This window comes from Acomys minous, assembly GCF_964271855.1.
Source record: "Acomys minous genome assembly, chromosome: 9".
NCBI classification, from domain to species: Eukaryota; Metazoa; Chordata; class Mammalia; order Rodentia; family Muridae; genus Acomys; species Acomys minous.
In genome coordinates, this window is record NC_140490.1 from 93,957,559 (window position 1) to 93,978,853 (window position 21,295).

Genomic DNA, 21,295 nt, shown 5'->3' on the forward strand with positions numbered 1-21,295 from the left:
TTCTCAGCAACCACATGGTGGCTCACAGCCATCTCTATAATGAGATCTAATGTCCTCTTCAAGCATGCTGGTGTACATGCCAGCAGATAGAGCACTGTATGCATAATAATAAATATTTTTAAAAATAAAAATAAGAAATGTAAAAAGAAAAAAAAAGAATCTGGGAAGGACTTCCTTCACTCATTTTAAATGTTAAAATACTTCCTCTTTTGCCAGACAAGGCATTGAACTTGGATCCTTCTACCTGCTAAGTAGGCACTCGGCCACTGAGCTATATACTCAACCCTTAAAAAAAAAAAAAACAGCATTAAAAGCTTTACCTTTTCTGCTAGACCAGTTGCTCTTAACCTGTGGCTCGATACCCCATTTGGGGGTCTAATGACCCTTTCACAGGGGCTGCTTGTCAGATGTCCCGCGTATCAGATATTCACATCACAAGTCATAACAGTAGCAAAATAACAGTTATGAGGCAGCAATGAAAATAACTTTATGATTGGGAGTCACCACAACACGAGGTAGCGTACTAAGCGGGCAGGGGCACTGCATTAGAAAGGTTGAGAACCACTATCTAGCCTCTTCCTGGCTCTTAGTTCTCTCTCCAGAACACGTTGCAGGCCCTGGTATATTTAGCCATGCACGGTCTTCCCTGACTTGCAGCTCTGCCGTTCTGCTCTCATTCTCTGCGGAGTGTGGCAGGGCGGAGATTGGCTTGGGAACACGTAAGGAGTGTTGAAGTCATGGTGCTGAAGCCAGCACATGTGTGAGACTGGGCTCCCTCTTCCCTGAGATCCCGTGGCTGAACTGGTCCCTGAAAGAATCTAGATTAGAGGGGCAGAAACGGCAATAAGCAGAAAACACGGTCAGCCGACTGTGTGGGGGCACGCAGTGCTACCCCACCATCAGTAGAGAGCAAGCAAACCAAAGCACCGGGCGCTAGCACGCCAGAGTCGACCAAAGCAGGACGGGAATAGGAAGCATCAGGGATGTGTAGAAAAGAAGGTTGTCCTGTGAGACCGGACACTGGGAAGGTTGAAACCAAACTCTGCTCTGTGTTCCTCCACTCTCGCCTCTGATGAGTAGGTCCTAAGGCAGAGTGGGTGGGATGGGTTCACTTCTTGATTTTCTCATCCATTTAATGAAGCTGAATTTCCTAAGCCGTTTACTAAACTCTGAGATAGTCTCAGTGGAGTTGAGATTCCTGGGGCCAGGGGATGCTTCCATTGCCACTGCACAGTGGGGAATTTGCAAAGAAAGTTTGATACTGTTATTAGTTGACCGTTGATAATGAAATTAACGTTATTTTTGGATGTACATGATTCTGTTTCTCGTTTTCTCTGACTAAAAGAGGCTTCTGCTTGACTCTGATGCTAGAAAAATAAAAAGCAATCAGTGAAAGCATGAACATGCAAGAGAGCCCTTAAGAGCCATAATGGTGGGCTGGAGAGTTGGCTCAGAGGTTATTCCCAGTAATCACATGATGGCTTACAAACATCTACAATGAGATATGGTGCCCTCTTTTGGTGACCAGGTATACATACAGGCAGAATACTGTATACATAATAAATCTTTTTTTTTCTTTCTCTGGCGATTCCTGCATGTACAGGAGACCCTGATCTATCCAGCCACTTGACTCTGAGCCAAAAGTTAAGGCATACTGCATATGTCCCTGACTGCATTTCTTTAAGTAGCATTTTAAGCTGTGTGGTTCTTTCACACCAAACAGTGCTTCCCACAAAAAGAATAGATGGATTATCACTGCTGGGGCTCATCTATTCATATCTGCTCTGCACTGGCATAAACTCCTGAAAAATCAACGAAGCCATAAAGCCAACAATGGTGGGTGGATACCCAGAGATTAATATTTTCTCCCGTCCTTTTTGTAACGGATGGTGATTGGGCAGCTAAAGAGTAGGCACTTCAGATTTTTTTTCATAGATTGCTTCATTGCATTTATAGACGTGCAGTCGCCCGTCCATACATGAAGGGGTGTGGCCTTTGCGGTCAGCCTATCATATATAGGGGTATGGCCTTTGCAGTCAGCCTATCATATTTGGGGGCGTGGCCTTTGCAGTCAGCCTATCATATTTAGGGGCGTGGCCTTTGCAGTCAGCCTATCATATTTAGGGGCGTGGTCTTTGAAGTCTGCCTAGTTTTGAATCCAAGGTTGGTTCTTTGCTTCACAATTTGAGCAAGAATACCACTGATCTTTGGTTTCCTTGTCTATAACATAGAGATAGTAACGCCCACCTCCTGTGGTTACTGTCAGAACTCTATGAGGCACCACACCCCCACTTTACAATTCACGTTTTCAATAAATCCCTGTTAAGGATGAGGAGGATAGGAAGGACAGTTGTCATAGGATGTTCTCGCCATCAGCCCCTGGGTTAGGATTTATGTGTCAGGCTTTGATTTTCTTTTTTTAAAAATTTATTATTTATACAATAATCTGCCCGCATATGTGCCTGCATGCCACAAGAAGGCACTGGGTCTCATTACAGATGGTCGTGAGCTACCACGTAGTTGCTGGGAATTGAACTAGGGACCTTTGGAAGAGCAGGCAGTGCTCTTAACCTCCGAGCCATCTCTCCATCCCCCAGGCTTTGATTTTCAATATAACCTTGAGTTGCTTCTGTAGTCCACATCTGAGAGAAAAAGTAAAATTTTGTACGAATGCACACCGATATTTATTGTGTGTCTGTTGTGAGCCATGTACAGGTCCCCACTCTCTAAGAGCTCTGGGACTAGTTTATAAACAAATAATTACACTAAAATTATACCGATGCCATCATGAGGTTGCCCCAGTGCCCAGCAGGATAGGGTCTCCCAGAGGAGGGGTGCTTGGCTGGAAGCTGAACATTTACTGTGTGAGAACATGTGGTAAGTTTGGAGGCGTGACAACTCATTAATTCACTTCAGAAGGATGAGCCTGAGGCATTAGGCGAGCATCTGCAAAAAGCAAAGAATAAAGAGTCATTTATGTATGCAGTCAGCCTTCTACCCCGCAAGCTCTGTATCCATGGGTTTAACCAGCCATAGATCAAAAATGCTCTGAAAAGAATTAGCTCCATACTCAGCATATGCCAACTTATTTTTCCTGTTATTATCCACTAACCAATGCCATATAGTGAGGTATTTGGACAGAATGCACATTTGCTCAGTATTTCAAGGCATCTAGAGATGGCATAGAACATACAGGAGGGTGTTTACAGGTGATGTCCAAGTACTGGCCCACTTTATATATGAATCTTGGGCATGCTCAGTTCAGTCCAAGGACAGATGAATGGCTATACTGGGTTTACTAAGTCAAGAAAATGAGCACATCCATTTGAGAAAGATTTTCAACAGCAAGGCTCTTAAGGTCATTTTGAGTTTGTGAGAGCCCCATTTCCAAGGCTTCATGAGCCAATAAGGAATTTTTTTTCTAAAGATAAATGAAGTCGCTCTATTTTTTAAAAAAGATTTATTTATTTACTTTTCTTGCATGAGTGCTCTCTCTGCGTGTACACCTGAATGCCAGAGGAGGGCATTGGATCTTATTATAGATGGCTGTGAGCCACCATGTGGTTGCTGGGAATTGAACTCAGGACCTCTGGAAAAGCAACCAGTGCTCTTAACTGCTGAGCCATCTCTTCAGTCTACCAGTAAAGAATTCACTTCTTTACTGTATGTAGCTGTATGAAGCATGTAGCTTCCACTACATACTTCAGCTGTTAAAGAGGAGGAAGAAAATGAGATCTGAAAAGCCTCTCTCCCATTTTCTTGCCAAGTAACCCAGGGGTCTTCCAATATCCTAGTGGTCCTGTTCCCCATAGAGTGAGTATGAGAGGCCATACTGGCCAGACACCTTAGAAGGGGAATCTGTGAGCACAACTGACCCCGTGCCACTGTGTGAGGCTTCCGTGGAAAACCTGGAGTTTTACCAGGAAGCAAGTCATTACTTGGTGAGCATGCCAAGCCTTCTATACTTGGAGTGAGGCATGACATTAAACCTTAACTGATGCGGTGGGATGCTCTGCCACCTTCCAAACTATTGTCCTTGAAGAAGGTATAATGGCATGCAGAAGCTGTCCATGATAAATAGCACTCTATGAAAAGCTACCTATAAAAATGCACATAAGTGTTATCCCAATTTCATATTTAAATTCACATATGCAATATTCATGTAGTTTATAAAGTACATGAGTGTGTGTACAAATATAAAAACACACAAAAAATATATAGCAATAGCCATATCCCAACAGTGAAATTTTACAGATGAACTTAATTTTCTTCTATATTCTCTGTATCTCCAACATTGTTTACATGTACTCCTTTTTTCCCCCTATTTTAATTAGAGTGGAAAATTAATTTACCTTCTCTTTCAGTTAGCATAAATTAACTCCAAAAAAGGAATCTACATGTTGGCCAGTTAATATAGATCAGTCCTGGTCCAGATAAGCCTCTTGGCAAAAGGCTCTCCTGTTTCTTCCTAAATGCTGAAGGTCATAATTAGGCAGTATGTATCTCTAGAAACTATTTAGGTAGTTCCTAGGAGGCCCTTGGGGAAATTAACTATAGGTAAAGCTAGAGAGATGTCAATGGGATCTGTGAACACACCCAGAATATTCTCGGTTATTTTTGCCTCTGGACGTGGGTGAAGCAAGCTGCAGATGGAGCTTATCCCAGCTTTTAGAACACAGGGATTCAAACAACATAGAGACAAGGGAACTGTGGCTTCTGTCTGAAGGCCAGACAGAAGACATGTTCTTCCACCCCAAGGCTGTCGTGTGGCCGGTGTGTTTTCATCGGATCTTTCTGGGGATGGGGGTGGGGGGGAGAAGAAGAAGAAGATGATAAAATGAAGGTCCTGGCCCTAGGCACCAACACTGGATTCATTTTGATCCTAAGAGGCAAGTCCCTTATCTTAGGGAACCTGCCACAGCTTCCTTCTTCACTTGATACAACCCTGGTTGGCTACCAAACATAGACTAAGCCCCTAGACTTGCAAAGCGGAAGGAAACTGCTACCCCTCAAGGCACGCAGCCAGCTAGGGAATCAGCTACAAGAAAATCATGACAAATAACATACAGTGGCGAAATCCTGCCCAAGGGGAGAGGGACGGCAAGAAAGGGACCCCGACTTAGATGGACGAACAGGAAAAGAGACTCTGTGGGAGCCTTTAGGAGCACGTACCTGGAGGGTGTCTCCAAAGATGAGCAGCAACTCAAGTACAGGTCCCAGACAGGAAACGGGTGCATCCTGGGTATCCTGTTTGCATTTGGAACAGATTTGAGGAGATGATTGTTGAAATGAAGGTTTTTACAGTATCAGGAATTGATCTTAGGGACTTCACGCATGTTAGGCAAGATTCCATCACTGAGCCGCATCCCAGCACCCTTTTTATTAATTACTTTAATACAGACCATCACTGGCTGCCTACACTGGCCTTGAACTCGCTCTGTAGCCCGGGCCTTAAACGTGTTATCCTCCTGCCTCAGCCTCTTTGATTATCTAGGAATGAAAGCCTGCGCCTCGAGGCCTACTGAAATAATATTTCCTAAGATGACATCAACCCTTGGACGTTACCTCTTGAAGCACTAACTGGAGGGTCACTGCATTCCTCTTCTTAGACCGTCTCTTCAGTGGCACTGGTGGGTGTGGTAAAGAAGTCACCCCCGGTGTGTTTAGCAAATGCAGAAAATGTAAAGGCTTTACTCATGGTGTGTATCATTGGAGCTGACCTGGGGCCAGTCACAACACCTGGGTTTCTCTGTCCTTTGCCTGCCACGTGCAGGCACAGTCCTTACCCTTGAACGTCAGACCTGAACACCTTCCTGGTTGTGGGGCGCCTGTGCTGATCCCATGATGTACTCCTGGTCCAGGTCTAGGCTATAGCTTCTGAGGCTATGGAACCAACACATTGTGTCCACTGTTTTTCTAATACTAGTGGGAAGAGTAGCTGGACAGGTCAGAGTCATCTCTTGCTAAAGTTCCCCTGACTTTCCGGGGGGCCTTTCCCTGTGAAGTCCTTCCCGCCCCAGCTCACTTGCCTTCTCATCATACTTAGCTGATGGTGTGGACCCTGTCTCCAGCTCTCCTTATGAGCATGTTGCCAAGAATAGGCTAAGCAAAGTAACCCCTTTGATAGACGTTTGAGTGAGGATATGGTCACACTGCTATGCTTCATGCTATACAAGATTCAGGACAGCTCCCACTAATAGATACAGTAGGTGGAAAAATAGATACAGTAAGCCTGAATGTGTGGGGCACACTCATGTGAACTAGGGAAAATACAGGCTAGAGTCTGCAGGAAAGTTTTAGAATACCGGTCGACAGTTGACAGCACCGAGCCATGCATGGTTGTCAAGACTGAGCCACAGATTGCTCTCTGGACTTCTGGAGGTCAAGGTGAATGGCAGGATTTCTCTGAAAGAAAAGTATACAACTTCCTCAGAGAAAACAAATGGTCAGTGAGACTTGAGACAGGAAGGACGTCCTTCCTCCTGGCCCCCATGAGGTGGTGTTATGCACCCCTTCTCCACTAACCTCTATATGATGAGTCTCTACAACACGGTGTCTTAAGAGGGGCAGTAAATGTGGGGGTCAGGACACCAGCAGCCTCATGGGAGAGATAAAGCAGCATATCCCAGTTACACAAAACACTGGCTGAGCTGAAGTCATTCTTGATTTGAACCTGATGCCATTTGGTTGAGCTGTATAAACCTGACCAGTATTCTCAGTGTTACCACTGATCCTGAGTTCCTCGTATATGAAAAGGAGATGATACTTTATCCTGTGTAAGGCATTGTGAGGGTTACATAGTCCACATATGGTCCAGAACAGTGCCTCTCAACCTTCCTAATGCTGTGAACTTTTAATACAGTTCCTCATGTCGTGGTGACCCCAACCATAAAATTATTCCATTGCTACTTCATACCTGTAATTTCACTGCTATTTTAAATCCTAATATAAATATCTGGTATGCAGGTTATCTGATATGCAACTCTCAAAGGGGTCAAAACCCACAACTTGAGAACTGCTAGTCCAGAGCCTGGTCCCTGGGGCACTCTACAGTCCTGTGGCAGTTGTTTAGGAAATTTAGATGAGATGAGGAAGAGGAGGAGGAAGAGGAAGAGGAGGAGGAAGAGAAGGAGGAGGAAGAGGAAGAGGAAGAGAAGGAGGAGGAAGAGGAGGAGGAAGAAAACGAGGAGGAGGAAGAGAAGGAGGAGGAAGAGGAGGAGGAAGAAAATGAAGAGGAAGAGGAGGAGGAGGAAGAGGAAGAAGAGGAGAAAGAGAAGGAGGATGCGTCATTAAAATAGAGGAAATACACTACAGTCCAAGCTGTACCGAGGTGATCAGACTTGATGCTAAATTCCAGCCCTGCACAACCATGAGAGTAGACTGACAGAGTGTCCACAGGTGAAAGTCCACAGAATGACATTTTCACAGTGGGGCTTGATAGAAATTAGACTAGAGATGATTTGACTCTCTTCTCTACTTGAAGAAGATTTCTAGAGGCTTCAGACTAAAGGAAGTACTGAGTATTTTAAAAATTCAGCTGAGCAGATGTTAGAATTGAAATACAATGTGAAAACCAAAAAATCTAAACAAGATTCATGACCAAATAGATGGCCAGCCTGCTGGTATATGGAGGTGAGCCAGACTAACACCTGCACACAAGTCCTGGCTCATGCTGGAAAATCAGTCCCAATCCTCCCAGCCAAAAAGGAAGGGGGGGGGGGTATAGGACCTCAAGGGGAAGCATGAAGAATAAATAACATGAGCTTGAACAACAAAATAGAAAAATGTTACAATTGAAAAACTATTCATCTTCATTTAAATGAAATTCAAAACACAAAAAGAAGTTTAAGAAAAGTTGTCCACAGTGGGGATGTAGCTCAGTGATAGAGCACTTGCCTGGCAGGTATAAGGCCCTAAGTTTGATCTTCAGCATTTGCAGATGGAGAGGAGGATGGGGAAAGAAATAGATACACAGATACATACATACACACATACACACATACAAAATACATACTTACATATAGATGGATGTTAGATACATATATATACACACAGATACATACATACATACATACACACAGAGAGATACATATACATATAGATGGATGTTAGATAGATACAGATACATACATACAGAGATAGATGAGTGTTATATATATATATATATATACATACATACACAGGTAGGTAGATGATACATACATACATACACACACACACAGATAGGTAGATGATAGATACATACATACACACAGAGATAAGTAGATCATACATACATATATACACACAGATACATACATACATATAGATGGATGTTAGATGCATACACGCATGCATACATACATACACACAGAGATGATACATACATACATACAGCTAGATGGATGTTAGATATATACAGATATACAGATAGATGATACATACACACACACACACACATAGACACATAGAGAAGTCATCCACAAGCTTAACAGCCAAGATAGCTGCTAATGTTTCAAGATATACTTGTTTTTTATGCACATATTTCTATATACATTTTAAGACAGGATCCCACTCTATAGCCCAGGCTGTCCTAGAACTTGGGATCTCCATGCCTCTGTTTCTTGAACACTCGGTTCTACAGATATGTACCACCAGGCCCAGGTTTTACATAGCCTTTTAACCAGCTCTTTTCAGTGACTGGGTTTTCATGTTAAATGCCTACCCAATATTCCACTACATGGCCCTGTATGCTGGATGAGATGTTCATGAAATGTTTATATGTTGTTGATGAATACTCTTAGATACAATGTCATCGAGCCCTTAAGCATAACAGGTTTTCAAGCTAAGTGGAGAATTCCTAGAGAGCACTAACATATTCCTGGGTGCCAGGACTTTCCTTGGCAGGGGACAGCATTACCTATACTCTATGATGCAGTTTTCCTACAAACTGGAGTGTGTGCCAAGTCAGCCTCAGGACCGGGATGCAGGACAATGGGGTGCATCTCTTTGTCTCTGTGTGATCCTTCTCCTTTGCTGAGAAGCAGCTTGGTGGGACCTTTGGTGTTCTGTCACTGGATGGGCATTTTATGGACACTGTAGGTTAGACACAGGCCAGGGAGCATGGCCATGGCCACAGCAAGCTCAGTAAATATCCTGATGGTGTTAAACTGCAGCCCTGGATGCCTGGAAGAACCCACAGTAAATACCAGTGGCCTCCATATCCCCAGTCTGCAAGAGCGAAATAAGTTTGCATCTGCTAGGTACCATTAGACTCCATCCTGGAGATATGACGTCTACTGGGTACCTCCTGGAGATATGACGTCTACTGGGTACCTCCTGGAGATATGACGTCTACTGGGTACCATTAGACTCCATCCTGGAGATATGATGTCTACTGGGTACCATTAGACTCCATCCTGGAGATATGATGGCCCCTTAAGTTGTTCATTCACAGACGGGGCCCCCTAGAAAAGAGAAAAATGAAGGGAAGGTATGATTTTTTTATATGTTCCCCATTCTTACCCCCACTGGATTGGTACTCCTTGCCTCTGTCCTAAATAATATAGCCCAGGTAGAGCACTTTTTATAGTATGTGGCACACAGCAAATAATATATGTTGGCCCATGTTGTTGTTAGGCTCGATATTATTGTTAGTGAGTCTCAAAATGATCCAGTACAACAGATAACTATGTATGATAAGAAAGCTGAAGGTCAGGAAAAGCTGTTTCCAATAATTATCGCCCCCCATGACCATACCAAATACACAATGCACATGTTGGTCTGTGTAATGTAGAAAACATTCAAAGCCAGTTGCCACATGTCTCTAGAGATTTGTGGTAGACAGGTAAACTGGAGGTTGAACCTACCGTCTTGAACATGCTAGCTAAGTGTTCTACCGCTGAGGTACGTCCTCAGCCCCAAGTGACAGTCTTCTCATAAGCCACCAGGTACAGGAGGAGCCTAGCATTTGAGAGTAGGGAGGTAAAAAATACAAACCTAAGTGAATTCCAGTTTATGCCTACAGGTGGCAGTAACACAAGGTGAGCCAGGCCACGCTGCCCTCAAAGGTTGGAAGCATGTGTCAAAAGAATAACTGTGACCTTTACAAACCCCAGACTTCAACTTCCTAGTAGCCAGGGCTGGGGTGGAATGGATTCAGGATTGGACTGTCCACAACAGCTCAGAGACTGAAGGCTGCCTGAGCCAGGGAGAGGTCACCCAACCACCCTTTGCTGTTTATGGTAGTCAGTTATAGATTGTAGCAAGTACCACACAAGATGGGGGCATTAAAACAGCATCTGCTTCATTACTCCCATGACGCTCTGAGTCCATAATTTAACCTGGGCTCTGAGGCTCTGCTCTCTGGTCCACTGTATCTGGGGTTCTCGGTTTGCGACAGCTTGAATGGTTGCAGGTGTCAGGACAGCTCAGCTTATGGTCTGCCTAGGCCTTGAGGTTCCTCCATGTACCTCCCCACCATAAGTCCTACATCCAGGGGCTAAGCTGGGAAGTGTGAGGTGACTGGATTGGTCCAGCCTCAGTCCTTAACAGGCAGCACCTTCCCCTGCCTCACTCAGCATCTAAGCATAGTGGCCTCAGAGTGCTCAGACCGCACACAGACCTGACTCCCAGAGCAAGTGCTACAAGAGGCCCAGGCAGAGGCTGCACGACTCCTCCAAGTCTGCGAAATAGTAAAATTGCCTTTACATTACTCATGGTAATTAGCATATTAATATAATGAATATCCTTAATGTATAATTAAGTCCTACTGCAATATGGTTTTCTATTTTGACCTTACAGTGTCCAGCTCCCAGAAAAACAGTTCTCCTTCCATTGTGCACAGCAGGGTTGACACAGCTGAGGCAAGCCGAATGGCCTTGCAGCAAATACACTGGAACATATATACTTAGGTTGAGGGGCTCTGTGGTAGAGCATCTGCCTGCTCCAGATCCTGAGTCCCATCCCTGGAGGGGAAAAAAAGGAAGGGGGAGAAAAGAGGGAGGGAGGGAGGAAAGAAGGAAGGAAGGAAGGAAGGAAGGAAGGAAGGAAGGAAGGAATAAAAGTATGCCCTCTGTTCCTACATGACATAGCTGTTCCCTGGTGGGTCCTGGTACACCGAGCCAGACAATGCAGCTCCTACTGTGTCTTTCAGTACCCAGTGGCCCCTCCCTCCTTCCCACCATCCATGCTTCCAACATGGAGGCTACTGAAAAGACAGAAAGGTAACAATATCCAACTCTTGCCAAATCACAAAAGAACATTCTAAAGCGTTCTTTTAAAAAAAACAAAAACAAAAAATATGTGGTGGAACATGCCTTTAATTCCAGCACCCGGGAGGCAGAGACAAGTGGATCTCTGTGAGTTCAAGGCCAACCTGGTCTACAGAACTAGTTCCAGAACAACCAGAGAAACCCTGTTTAGGTGGGGGCAGGGGGCTGGGTGGTCTAGTCTCCCTTTCTTCTTTGAAGAGTTTCCTAATGCCAGTCACTCGTTCACAAGGAAAGGGCAAAACATCTAACCTTTTACAAGGCAGAAGCTTTTGGCTTCCTATAGTAACCCATAGTAACCAAGAGAAAGCCTCAGATGCTCAAATGAGCAGCTTCCACTCCTGTCTGAAGATACTGTCGCCTTACACAGCTCTCACTTTCAGGAAGTTGCCTGAGGCTAGCAATGAAGAGTAGGTACTCTAAGCTCACTTGAACCACTGCAGAGGATGTCTGTCAGATTCATACCAGACGCAGAACACAAGGGTCTGCTACACACAGACACCAGCCTCCTTCACAGAAAGAGGGTGACCAGGGCCAAGGACTGTAACCTTGTCCTGACACCAAGGAAGTCAGAAGTCCTTGGTGGTGGTGGCATAAGCCTTTAATGCCAGCACTTGGGAGGCAGAGGCAGGCAGATCCCTGTGAGTTTGAGGCCAGCCTGGTCTACAAAGTTAGTACAGGACAGTCAAAGCTACACAAAGAAACCAGGTCTCAAAAAAACAAAAAAGAAGTCATCTTCCATAGACCGCCCCTCCCCCCCCACCCCCCCCGTACCCGACACCAGCACTGAGGCAGAGTTGACAATGACGTGTGCGCAGAGTGTGGGCAGAAGAAAGGGCTCAGCCCTCTTTGTGCAGTGATGGTCAGAGCTGCCTCCCAGACCTCCTCCACGGTCATTTGCTGCTGTGTTGCTAATTTACTTGTCTGACTCATCCGTGGAGGCAAACTTGGCTTAGTGTTCACTGCAGGGAAGTGCGTGGCCTAGCTGTGCAAGGGACGGGATCACAGGATCAACTGTCCGTGTGATAGAACCTCTAAGGTTAACTCACTCACCCTCTGTCACACCAGCTCTCAAGATCACAAGCATTGCCCCACTAGGTTCTAAGACCATAAAACTTGATATGGCTTTGACCTAAAAATCTGGTAGGTCCAGACTTGGTTGAGTCTCCTCCCCAGGGCCTCAGAAGGCCATGTCATGTCATCCATCCGCACCTGAATGCTGGAAGAGGACAGCAGTCCCTGACACCTCTCGCAGCATGACGGGAAGGAAGCAAGGGGAGTCAGAACAGCAAGACGTAGCGTACTCAGCCGGGCGGTGGTGGCGCACGCCTTTAATCTCAGCACTTGGGAGGCAGAGGCAGGCGGATCACTGTGAGTTCGAGGCCAGCCTGGTCTACACAGTGAATCCAGGATAGCCAAGGCTACACAAGAGAAACCCTGTCTCGGGGGGAAAAAAAAAAGACATAGCGTACTCTCAGCAGAAGCAGAACGCCACCTGGAGTTTTGAAAAACCAAAGAGAGACACTGTAGGGACAATCACAGAAATACTTGAGGCAGGTGGTGGCTGCTTCCAGCTGGAACAGCTGCATGGAGAACATTCTCAGGCTGGGCGTGTGGCTCAGAGCCACAGGTTCAATCCCCCAGGCACCCACTTGTATAATACATTCTGACCTGGGGATGTTGTGGCTCAGATCCTGCCTTGGAGAAGGCTAACTGTCATGGTGTGAAGAAGGGCAGGAACCACCCTGCGAGAGCATACATGCCTGGAGATACTTGGTATAGTATCCAGGCCTGACAGACTCTCTGTCTCTTGGTGATTTGATGATAAAATATAGTGAACCCTTGTGTGTGTGGGGGGAAACAGACATATAATTTGCTCTGCTTGAACAGTGTTTACATGCTTACTGCTGTGACTGTGAGACCATACACCAGCATGACGAATGCCTCGCCCCCGGCCTAAATTAGATTTTGATGGTGTTTCGGATATATATTCACTGAGTCACAGATGTTTGAGGTAAAAAGGACCCAAATTTCTCAGGAACACCTCCCATGGAGCGTGTGGGATCATCTGCGCAGGCGTGATGGAGGCGCTCCAAGCACAGCCATGATACTGCTACTAACCCCTTTCCCCCTTTTCCCCCCTCCAAGTCCCCAAGAGCACAGAAACCACACACAAGGGAGCTGCACCTGTTGGAACACCCAGGGCCGGCGGCCTGCCTGCACAGGACTGTTTATAAGAGATTGTCGGGGGAGGGCCCTGCAGTATGACTCCACACAAGGATGCTACCTCAATGACCAGTGCCCAGGGCGCCCACTTCTTACAGATTTGTCCCTGAGTCACAGCCACTGCAGGTGGAGTGGTTCAAAGTCCACACCAGCTCAAGTTACACCCTGTCCCTCAGCTGTTACACCTGATCCACTGTGTGCCTATACCGTAAGTGGTTTCGCTGTTTGTTTTTCTTGCAGAATTTAGCCTATGAAATCATCCTGACACTGGGGCAGGCGTTTGAGGTCGCTTACCAGCTAGCTCTACAAGCAAGAAAAGGAGGGCACTCCTCCACGCTTCCAGAAAGCTTTGAAAACAAGCCCTCCAAACCCATCCCAAAGCCCCGCGTTAGCATTCGCAAGTCAGTGGTAAGTAGGAGAGAGAAAGAGAGACATCTGTAAGCCTGCAGCCAGAGTCGGGGAGGGGGGCTGCAAACAGGACCCAGTGTGGTGGGGGGGGGGGGGCAGGGAGGTCTTTAGAACCCAGCCTGCCCTCCTCTGTCCTCTCCCTTGGTCTCCTCCCGCTGGCATGTGACCATCATCCTTAGCATGGTTTCCGCAGTCTCAAAGAGACCTTTCCCTGAGCCCAAAAGTACCACCTGCAGCCCCAGCCTTGTGAGAGCAGACTACCAGCTGCTGCTTCCGCACTTGACACATCTTACCAGAAGGTCTAGAAAAGTCTGGGGGGCAGCCTTCTCTGAGGTCTCGCCTGCCATTCTGTCAGGGGACACGCCTCTGCCCTCCAGAGAGATCTGCAGAGGCGCAATGCCTTGGCACCCATCTGGCAGAAGCCAGATGCCACAGCCCCGTGTGTCCGTCCATCGGGAGGGCCAAGGCATCATCTTTGAGATGCCTGAGCCACAGCCTGGGTGCCTTTCCCTCTGGGCAGCCTCTCGGCAGCCTAGTAACTGTTAGCTGCCCCTCCTCCTAGTCATCCGCCTCCCTCCAGGAACTTCCTCCCTTCCCTCCCTCCCACAGGCTCCACAGACATCCTGTCCCATCAGGCTGGTATGACTTCAAAGCGCCGCCTCTGGTAGTAGCAACACCCCAAAGCTGGAAGGCCCCCAGCCAGCTTCCCATCTGCTTTCTGCTCCAGCTACCATCCTGCATCCTAGACTCTCTGGGATTGGCAACGGGCAGGCCCCCAGAATGCATTGCACCCCCACCCTTTCCATCTGCTACAATACTTCTCCTCGTTCCGTCATCTCTCAGCCTCCGTGTCATGAGGAACTAGACATTTTTAACCTCCGAAGAGAGGTTCCTTCCTTGGTGGTGATGTGGCTTCTGGTTTGCGGCCCCCCTCCTACGGTCTCCCTCTCTCCACACAGCAGACATCGTGGCAACCTAGAAATACCAAAACCTAATTTCACACCACACAGTCCACGATGCCCAGGCCCTCCCATTCCTTGAGTATATACTGCTCAATCCTACTTGAGTCCTACACCAAGAATGCGCTCTCCTGCCTCCCCTGACCGCCCCCCCAATTCTGCATGGACCACTCCATAGTATCATTCAGATTTCAGCTGCATGAAGCATTTCCTGACAAGGGTAGATTGCCTGGTCACACTATAGCCCCCTTTTCATTCTGTGTAGTATTTTCTGAGTATTTTACTTACCTCTTATTTCTGCCTGTCTTCCTCCACAAAAGTATCTGCTTCATGAAGTACAAGCAGACTGGCATGCTGTCACCCCGGGGCCAGGCCCGTAGAAACACTTATCACAAATCTATGGTTAAAGTAATGCTGTCCCGAGGGTGGATTTAACTAATGTGTCTTGGAGTGTGATTAGGCTTCGGAGTGTCCAAGAACGCACGTCAGGTTTGGGGGTTGTCACTTAGACACCTATATTCCCTCTCGTGTGGGCTGGATAAGTCTCGTCCCGGCTTTACTGAGGTCCACATAGGCTCCTTTGAGAAGAGCAAAAAGGGTTTGTTGCCGTAAGGGCTCATAGAATATTCATCCACAGTGGAAAATGCCTGTCTCAGGTTCCAGCCCCCCCCCCCCCCCCCAGGCTTCAGTATTCCCATTTCCTCCGCTCTGGTTGGTTGGTTGTTTACTGCCCTTCCTCAAAGTCCTTCCCTTGGCCTGTGGAGACTCTGTGGAAACACAGCCGAAGGCGACCCGTCAGGGGCATAGGCACAGGCCCTGTAGCCTCCAGCAGGCTAAAAAAGCTGGTAGAGGAAGACTGAGCAGGCCTTGCAGAAATTCCCTGGCCCAGTTTACAGAGCAAAGTAGATGGGCAAAGGATGATAGACCCACCTGGGAAAGAAAAAGCTTCACTTGAGGCCTGTCAGAGCTCAGAGCTTAGCTACTGCCCGGGAGTTGATGTGCTTGGCTTCGTCTGAGCATCAGCTGAGGGCAGAGCGAAGTCTACCAAGGCCCAGCCTGACAGGCGTCTGCCAACTCCTTCCTTCCTCTGCCACCTGCCCCTCCCTCTAGGATCTGTACCTGCCTTCTATCCACCCCAGTACGTTTCTTATCCTAACAGTACTGATTGACTTACAAGCATTTATTGTATGCCTTCTTTGCATTGGGCTGCCAGGAGCTTCCCGGGTTCAGAGAAAACAGCAATAAAAGGGGTTTAAACATAAGACCCCACCTTTCTGGCATCCATTGTGGAAGAGACCGTCTGCCAACAATTGTGTCAGAAAGACAGGGGAACGGGGAAGCAGAAAGTTCAGGTGCCATTTTGTAGAGGGTGTGGCAGGTACAGCTTCTAGGAGAGGAAGTGGTATTGGAGCCAAGCCCTGGACCGCCCTGGCTGGGAGCCAACAGGGAGAAGAGAGGCCTGGCACAGGGATGGGTGCCCTGAGGACCACCAGCCTTGGGGAGGCATGGCCAGAGCTCAGAGAGGCAGCTGGCAAGAGGGTGGGCTCCGCAAGGTCCTCGTGAGGATTTCAGGTTCTTTCTCGGACCCCACGAGGGGTGGGAACCGCCGCTGCTCCTACGCCTGAGCCCTGGGGGCGGGGCTGGGTCTCACTCGCGTCACCCTTGCAGGCCCCTGCAGAGCCGCTGTGCAGTACAGGTGCGAAAGCGCGAACGCCGGGTCCGCACCGCAGCGCGGCTGGGCGAGCGGGGCCGGAGGTGGGGTTCCAGCGGCGCCCGCGCGGCCGCGCCGCCGCCCAGCTGCCGGATAACGGGCATCAGCCTTTCTGTTTTAAAGCAGATCGACCCTTCTGAGCAAAAGACTCTGGCCAATCTGCCGTGGATTGTGGAGCCGGGGCAAGAAGCCAAGAGGGGCATTAATACCAAGTATGAAACCACGATTTTCTGATACTCGCCGCCCCGTCCTCGCGGTGCCTTGCTCGCCAAGCAGTCCCCGCAGCAGGCTTACCTTCGCGCCTCCGTGTCCACCCGCCCGGGAGGAAGACTGCTCAGCTCGCGTGGCCTCGTCACGGGCGGAAGGCCGCCGGCCATCCCTAGGGAGCTTTCTGCCAGCGAGACTTTGCCGCCCCTTAGAGGCACGAGGGGGGCTCCGCAGGGCACCCCAAATCCGCTACCACCGCCTCCGAGGTACTGCTCAACTGCCCCGTACTTGCTTTTTGCTTTAGTTGGGGAGGGTACCTTTTTAAAAGTGAGGCGTTGGGGGGTGGGGGTCTCCAGTACTGCCTAAACATCTTGGGTTTAAGTTTTTACTGTCAGCCATTTTGAAGGGGAAGTCAAAACAGTACTACTAGTCCCCTCCTCTCCCCTCCCAAAAAAAGCATCTGTAAAATCATTGTATCTCTGAGTACAGTTTCATCCAAAAAGACAAAGCAACCCTCACGGTTGCCAGGAAATTCTTCTGTCCCCCTATTTCTATATTTGTGGATTTTATATGTAATCAACTATGTCAGATAAAGGGAACCTTTATTGAATGATTCAAAAATTTAAAAAGTGATTTAAAAACAGAGGAATTTATTATGCACAGAAAAAATGTGTCTTGTATTAAATATTTTTATTAAAAGAATGTTTCATTAATGCATTCATAAGAAAAATAGGTTTGTTGCGCTGGATGTTTCTGGTTTCAAATGACTATATCTCTACTGCTACTTGCCCTGAGGCCCTGGCTCAGTTGCGAAGCCCTGATGTCATCCCCTCCTCAAGAGCAGAGCAGGCTAGCACTCTGGGTGACCCGAGGTGATGACGCAGCGGCAGCCTGCATAAGTGGGCTTTTTGAGTTGTTTTGGGGTCTGTTTTATTTTGTTTTAGCCTTTGAAGTGTTTTAAAGAACATGTTTAACAAAAAATATATAATCTAGGGCTCCTGCTGTCAAGATTTCTCTCATGGGAACCTTATTTGAGAACGGTGTTAATAAAATTCTATTGCAAAATTCTTTTTTAGAAAAAAATAAATAACATAAAAAAAGAAGAAATTCCAAAGTAATAAAAACTTTTCTTGAAACAGATTAAGAAAATGTTTGCTTACTATTTGATTAAATAAATTTACTTACATTTCTTTAAGGTATTTTAATTTTTTAATGTCTCTGTGGAGTATTTGTATGATACCATAATGTATATTTCTGTAGAATCAAATTATATAAACAGTACCAATATCACTATAGAAAAATAACATTTTAATGTATATTGTTCTAACCAATCATATTGTGAATCATTTTGAAGTTCATTATAGCGATATTGATAAATTGTGAACTTGTCTTAATGTTTTTTTATTAACTGATATTATTTTAAACCTTGAGATTATCACATTCATCAGTTGGTGAGCTCTGAAGAAAAACTAAATTTCATTTCAACTGACAAATTATATGGTTTTAGTTCAGTGTTGAAGAATTTTAATACAATATTAAATTACTTGAACTGAATAGTTCCTTGTATATATTTTGCCTATTTACTGTTGATATGTATGTAGTAAAAATGAGAGGAAAATAACACTAAAATATGGTACCAAAAGGAGCTTGTGTAGGTGCGAGGCAACCAGTACCTTTGCTGACACACAAGCCTGTGTGTAAATAAGCTTGGGCTTCCAGTTATAAATTTTGTAATTTTTGTCATTATTTATATCCTATTAAAAAAAAGCACACAAAATAAAACAGAAGTTGTACAGTGACTGGTGCTTGGCATCGTTCTGTGAGCACCTCCCCACTCCCACTGAGGAGCAGGGCAAAAGGCCCAGCCCTCTCACATCCACAGATAAAGAGGTTTGGTTTGGTTTTGGGGGTTTTGTTGTTGTTGTTGTTGTTGTTGTTGTTTCCAATTGGCAACATCACTGAGAAAAACTCATTTCTAAGTGCATGCGGTCTGAAAAAGTAACCATGACCCCTGAAGCTTCAATTTCAGCCATAAGCCACCGTGTCTTTGCATTGCACGTAAGGGGGGAGGGGATAGGTAAAATGGATATTTCTAAAGCAGTGGGGACACACACACACCCAAAAAATAAATGAACTGCCCCGTCGCACAACATATATAGCTTTCTTGGGAAAGCGTCCACTATACATCCCTATACATCATCCACTAAGCCTTTCATCTTTTTCCTAAAACGTGTGCCTGAGGTGGGTATGGGCCACGCACGCTGATTCTGCGGTCAATGACCATCATGCTGCATGACCTTTGACCTCCGAATCACCTGTTGCCCAGTCCATGACTGCTGCCCTTGGGAACTCAAAGCAGTTTTTGGGTACAGGGGCCCGGGAAGAGCAAAACCAATGAAGACTGGGCTGGAATGGGACCTGGGACCCATGAGACTGGGGTTTTCCACTGTGATGCTCCCACTAGATTGGTTTGTTCCTTTATTACCTTTTCTTTTCTCCAGTCTTAATATATCATCACCGTTTGCCACGTTTTGTATCCATAACGATTCCAGCTGGAAGGGAGGAGTTAAAAGGTAAAAGAGTAACGTGGTGGGTCAGGACAGTCTTCTTATGCTGGTGCCATCTTGGAGGTGCAGTAAGGACAGAGAAAGCCGTGTGGCAGAGTTAGCCCCTCCAGAGCGGGGACACCAACAGTTGCAGTGAGCCTCAGCGAGAAAGGCAAGAGTTAACCCTGATCGCCCTCTCCACCTTCACCCAAACCCACTGAACGTTGGGGCACAAGATCAGCCCATGGCCAGAGCGAAAGGGACATGCCCAGACCAGAAAAGCCAGCTCAGCCATGGAATATAAGATTTATAGCTGATTTTTTTTTTAAAAGGGAAAACCTGATAACCAGAGAGTGAACGTGACAGCCTATAAAGGCTAACATTAATCAAAAGAGAACTTAAATGTCCCCTTTAGAGAGGAACTTGAATTCAATTGATCCATTTAATTTTTTCTTATTAAATGGTGTTCTGTAATAACTCTGAATAAGTGAACCCTATGAAAATTATGCCCACTCATTAATAACTTATGAAGGTGGTTTTTCTCAAGTTGGACTGCTTGGGAATGTCGCCAGCCTATCTAATGTTTGGATAAAATGGAACAGAAGTTTAAGCTTAAAGGGCCTCTGGCCACATTCTCAAAAGCCAGTAAAAATTTGCATTTGGACTCCAAGTGATGTTACCCCTGTTTCTAAATAGAATTGAAAATGTGGGGAGTAGCCTAGTTTCCAGTGAGCTAGAATGTAATGTCTACGTTCAGAAAATTTATACGGAATAAACCCGCTTTACAATATTAGATCGTTTAAGTTTTCTTTCTCTACCAGCCATTCAATGAGTACATGTCCTACAAGCAGCAATAGGATGCTTGTAAACACTGTCTTAATAGAAGCAATGCCCAACCAACATAAGCCAGCAGCATCTGGTCAGCCAGCCTCTGCCAGCCCACCCAGCACACTGCTCCCAGGCCCACATGGCCTCACAAACATCTACTGCTGTTGGCCTCAGGGACAGAGCGCTGATTCCCACAGAAGCCAGTTCTCAAGCATAGTGAGACCTGCGCACAGGACTCAGGCCTGTCGCCTGGTCACCACCCAGCATACAGTGCTGTTTCCTTGTACCCCCCTCCATAGAAGGACTCAATTTAACTATCCTGGCTTCATCTCAAGTCATTCTTCTGAGAATTCACACCATTTTCCTTCCACCTGCTTCTGCAGATAGATGGTTCCAGACCTGACCTAGTGTCCTCAGCGTGTCTAACTCAGAGATTCATAGCTACCTAGCATTCATCGTCAGAACAGTGTTCGTCTTTCTTCTTCAAGCCCCCAGCGACCTATGTTTATAAAAGCTGCTTGGGCCTTGAACTTTCCAGAAGTGGGTCATGATAGAGGCAAAGGGCGGGGGGGGGGGATAAGTGGGGGCATAAGGCTGAGCGAACCCATGCGGCTCACCTCCAGCGGGCTCACCCAGCTATCTGCTGCAGCTGAGGCTTCCTTCATGAGTGGCCCTACTTGATTCCGCCAAAGAGAGAAAGGCAGTCAGATGATTGACAACAGGCGCATCTGTGAGGGGGTCCTGGACCAAGTCATCCCCACAGGGGCAGAGCATGCTACTCTCTCTCACAAGAGGCCAAAAGGAGGCACTGAGGAAAAGTGAAGACCGCCCCAGGAAGACACTACGTACGTCAACTGTGTTCTGACATTCAAGAAGCTGAATTCTCCACATTTCTCAAAAGTGCACGCCCAGCTTTTTGAGGGGTGGGGAGATAGGGAGGAGAGAGAAAGGGGGGAGGGAGTTGGGAGACTGAGGAGATAAAAGGCACTTCTGACATGTTTTATCAGCATTTCCAAGGTGTGCTATCTTCAGAGACACTGGGCGACGAGTGGGGTGCCCTTTAAGAGGCAACTGTGCCAGCAGATTGTCAGGAGTAGAAATAAGACCCCACCTCCACAAGCTTTGTAAGGAAGCGGAGTTCTTATGGGAAAGTGACGCGTT

The 21,295-nt window shown here is 46.7% G+C and overlaps 2 protein-coding genes and 1 long non-coding RNA gene across 34 annotated transcripts in view; 1 reads left to right on the top strand and 2 right to left on the bottom strand.

Moving 5' to 3' along the window:
• Window positions 1-18,559, top strand: part of ANKS1B (ankyrin repeat and sterile alpha motif domain containing 1B) — a 999,563-nt gene extending 981,004 nt beyond the window's left edge. For 18 of the 25 annotated variants that reach the window (XM_084796560.1, XM_084796580.1, XM_084796571.1 and 15 more), the window contains 2 exons: window positions 13,716-13,883; window positions 16,677-18,559. In XM_084796560.1, coding sequence (XP_084652686.1) covers window positions 13,716-13,883; window positions 16,677-16,787 — 279 coding nt within the window. In that variant the 3' untranslated portion in view covers window positions 16,788-18,559. Of the gene's footprint in view, window positions 1-13,715; window positions 13,884-16,660 lie in introns of all 25 variants that reach the window. The other 7 variants (XM_084796578.1, XM_084796579.1, XM_084796583.1 and 4 more) reach the window with 2 other exon arrangements.
• Window positions 122-12,968, bottom strand: LOC311605779. 8 transcript variants are annotated; one of them, XR_014782080.1, is made up of 6 exons: window positions 9,849-12,968; window positions 9,247-9,446; window positions 6,306-6,405; window positions 5,566-5,627; window positions 5,173-5,247; window positions 122-2,946 (listed from the first exon to the last, which is right to left on the bottom strand). It is a non-coding gene; the product is annotated as an uncharacterized lncRNA (long non-coding RNA). The 8 variants fall into 8 exon arrangements; XR_014782078.1 differs by having other exon boundaries at window positions 5,173-6,405; window positions 9,247-9,315; window positions 9,385-9,446; XR_014782079.1 differs by lacking the exon at window positions 5,566-5,627.
• APAF1 (apoptotic peptidase activating factor 1) overlaps window positions 17,493-21,295 on the bottom strand; it is a 129,705-nt gene continuing 125,902 nt past the window's right edge. The window contains exon 28 of the mRNA XM_084796587.1: window positions 17,493-19,312. The gene's annotated coding sequence lies outside the window, so the exon portion shown is untranslated. The remainder of the gene's footprint in view (window positions 19,313-21,295) is intronic.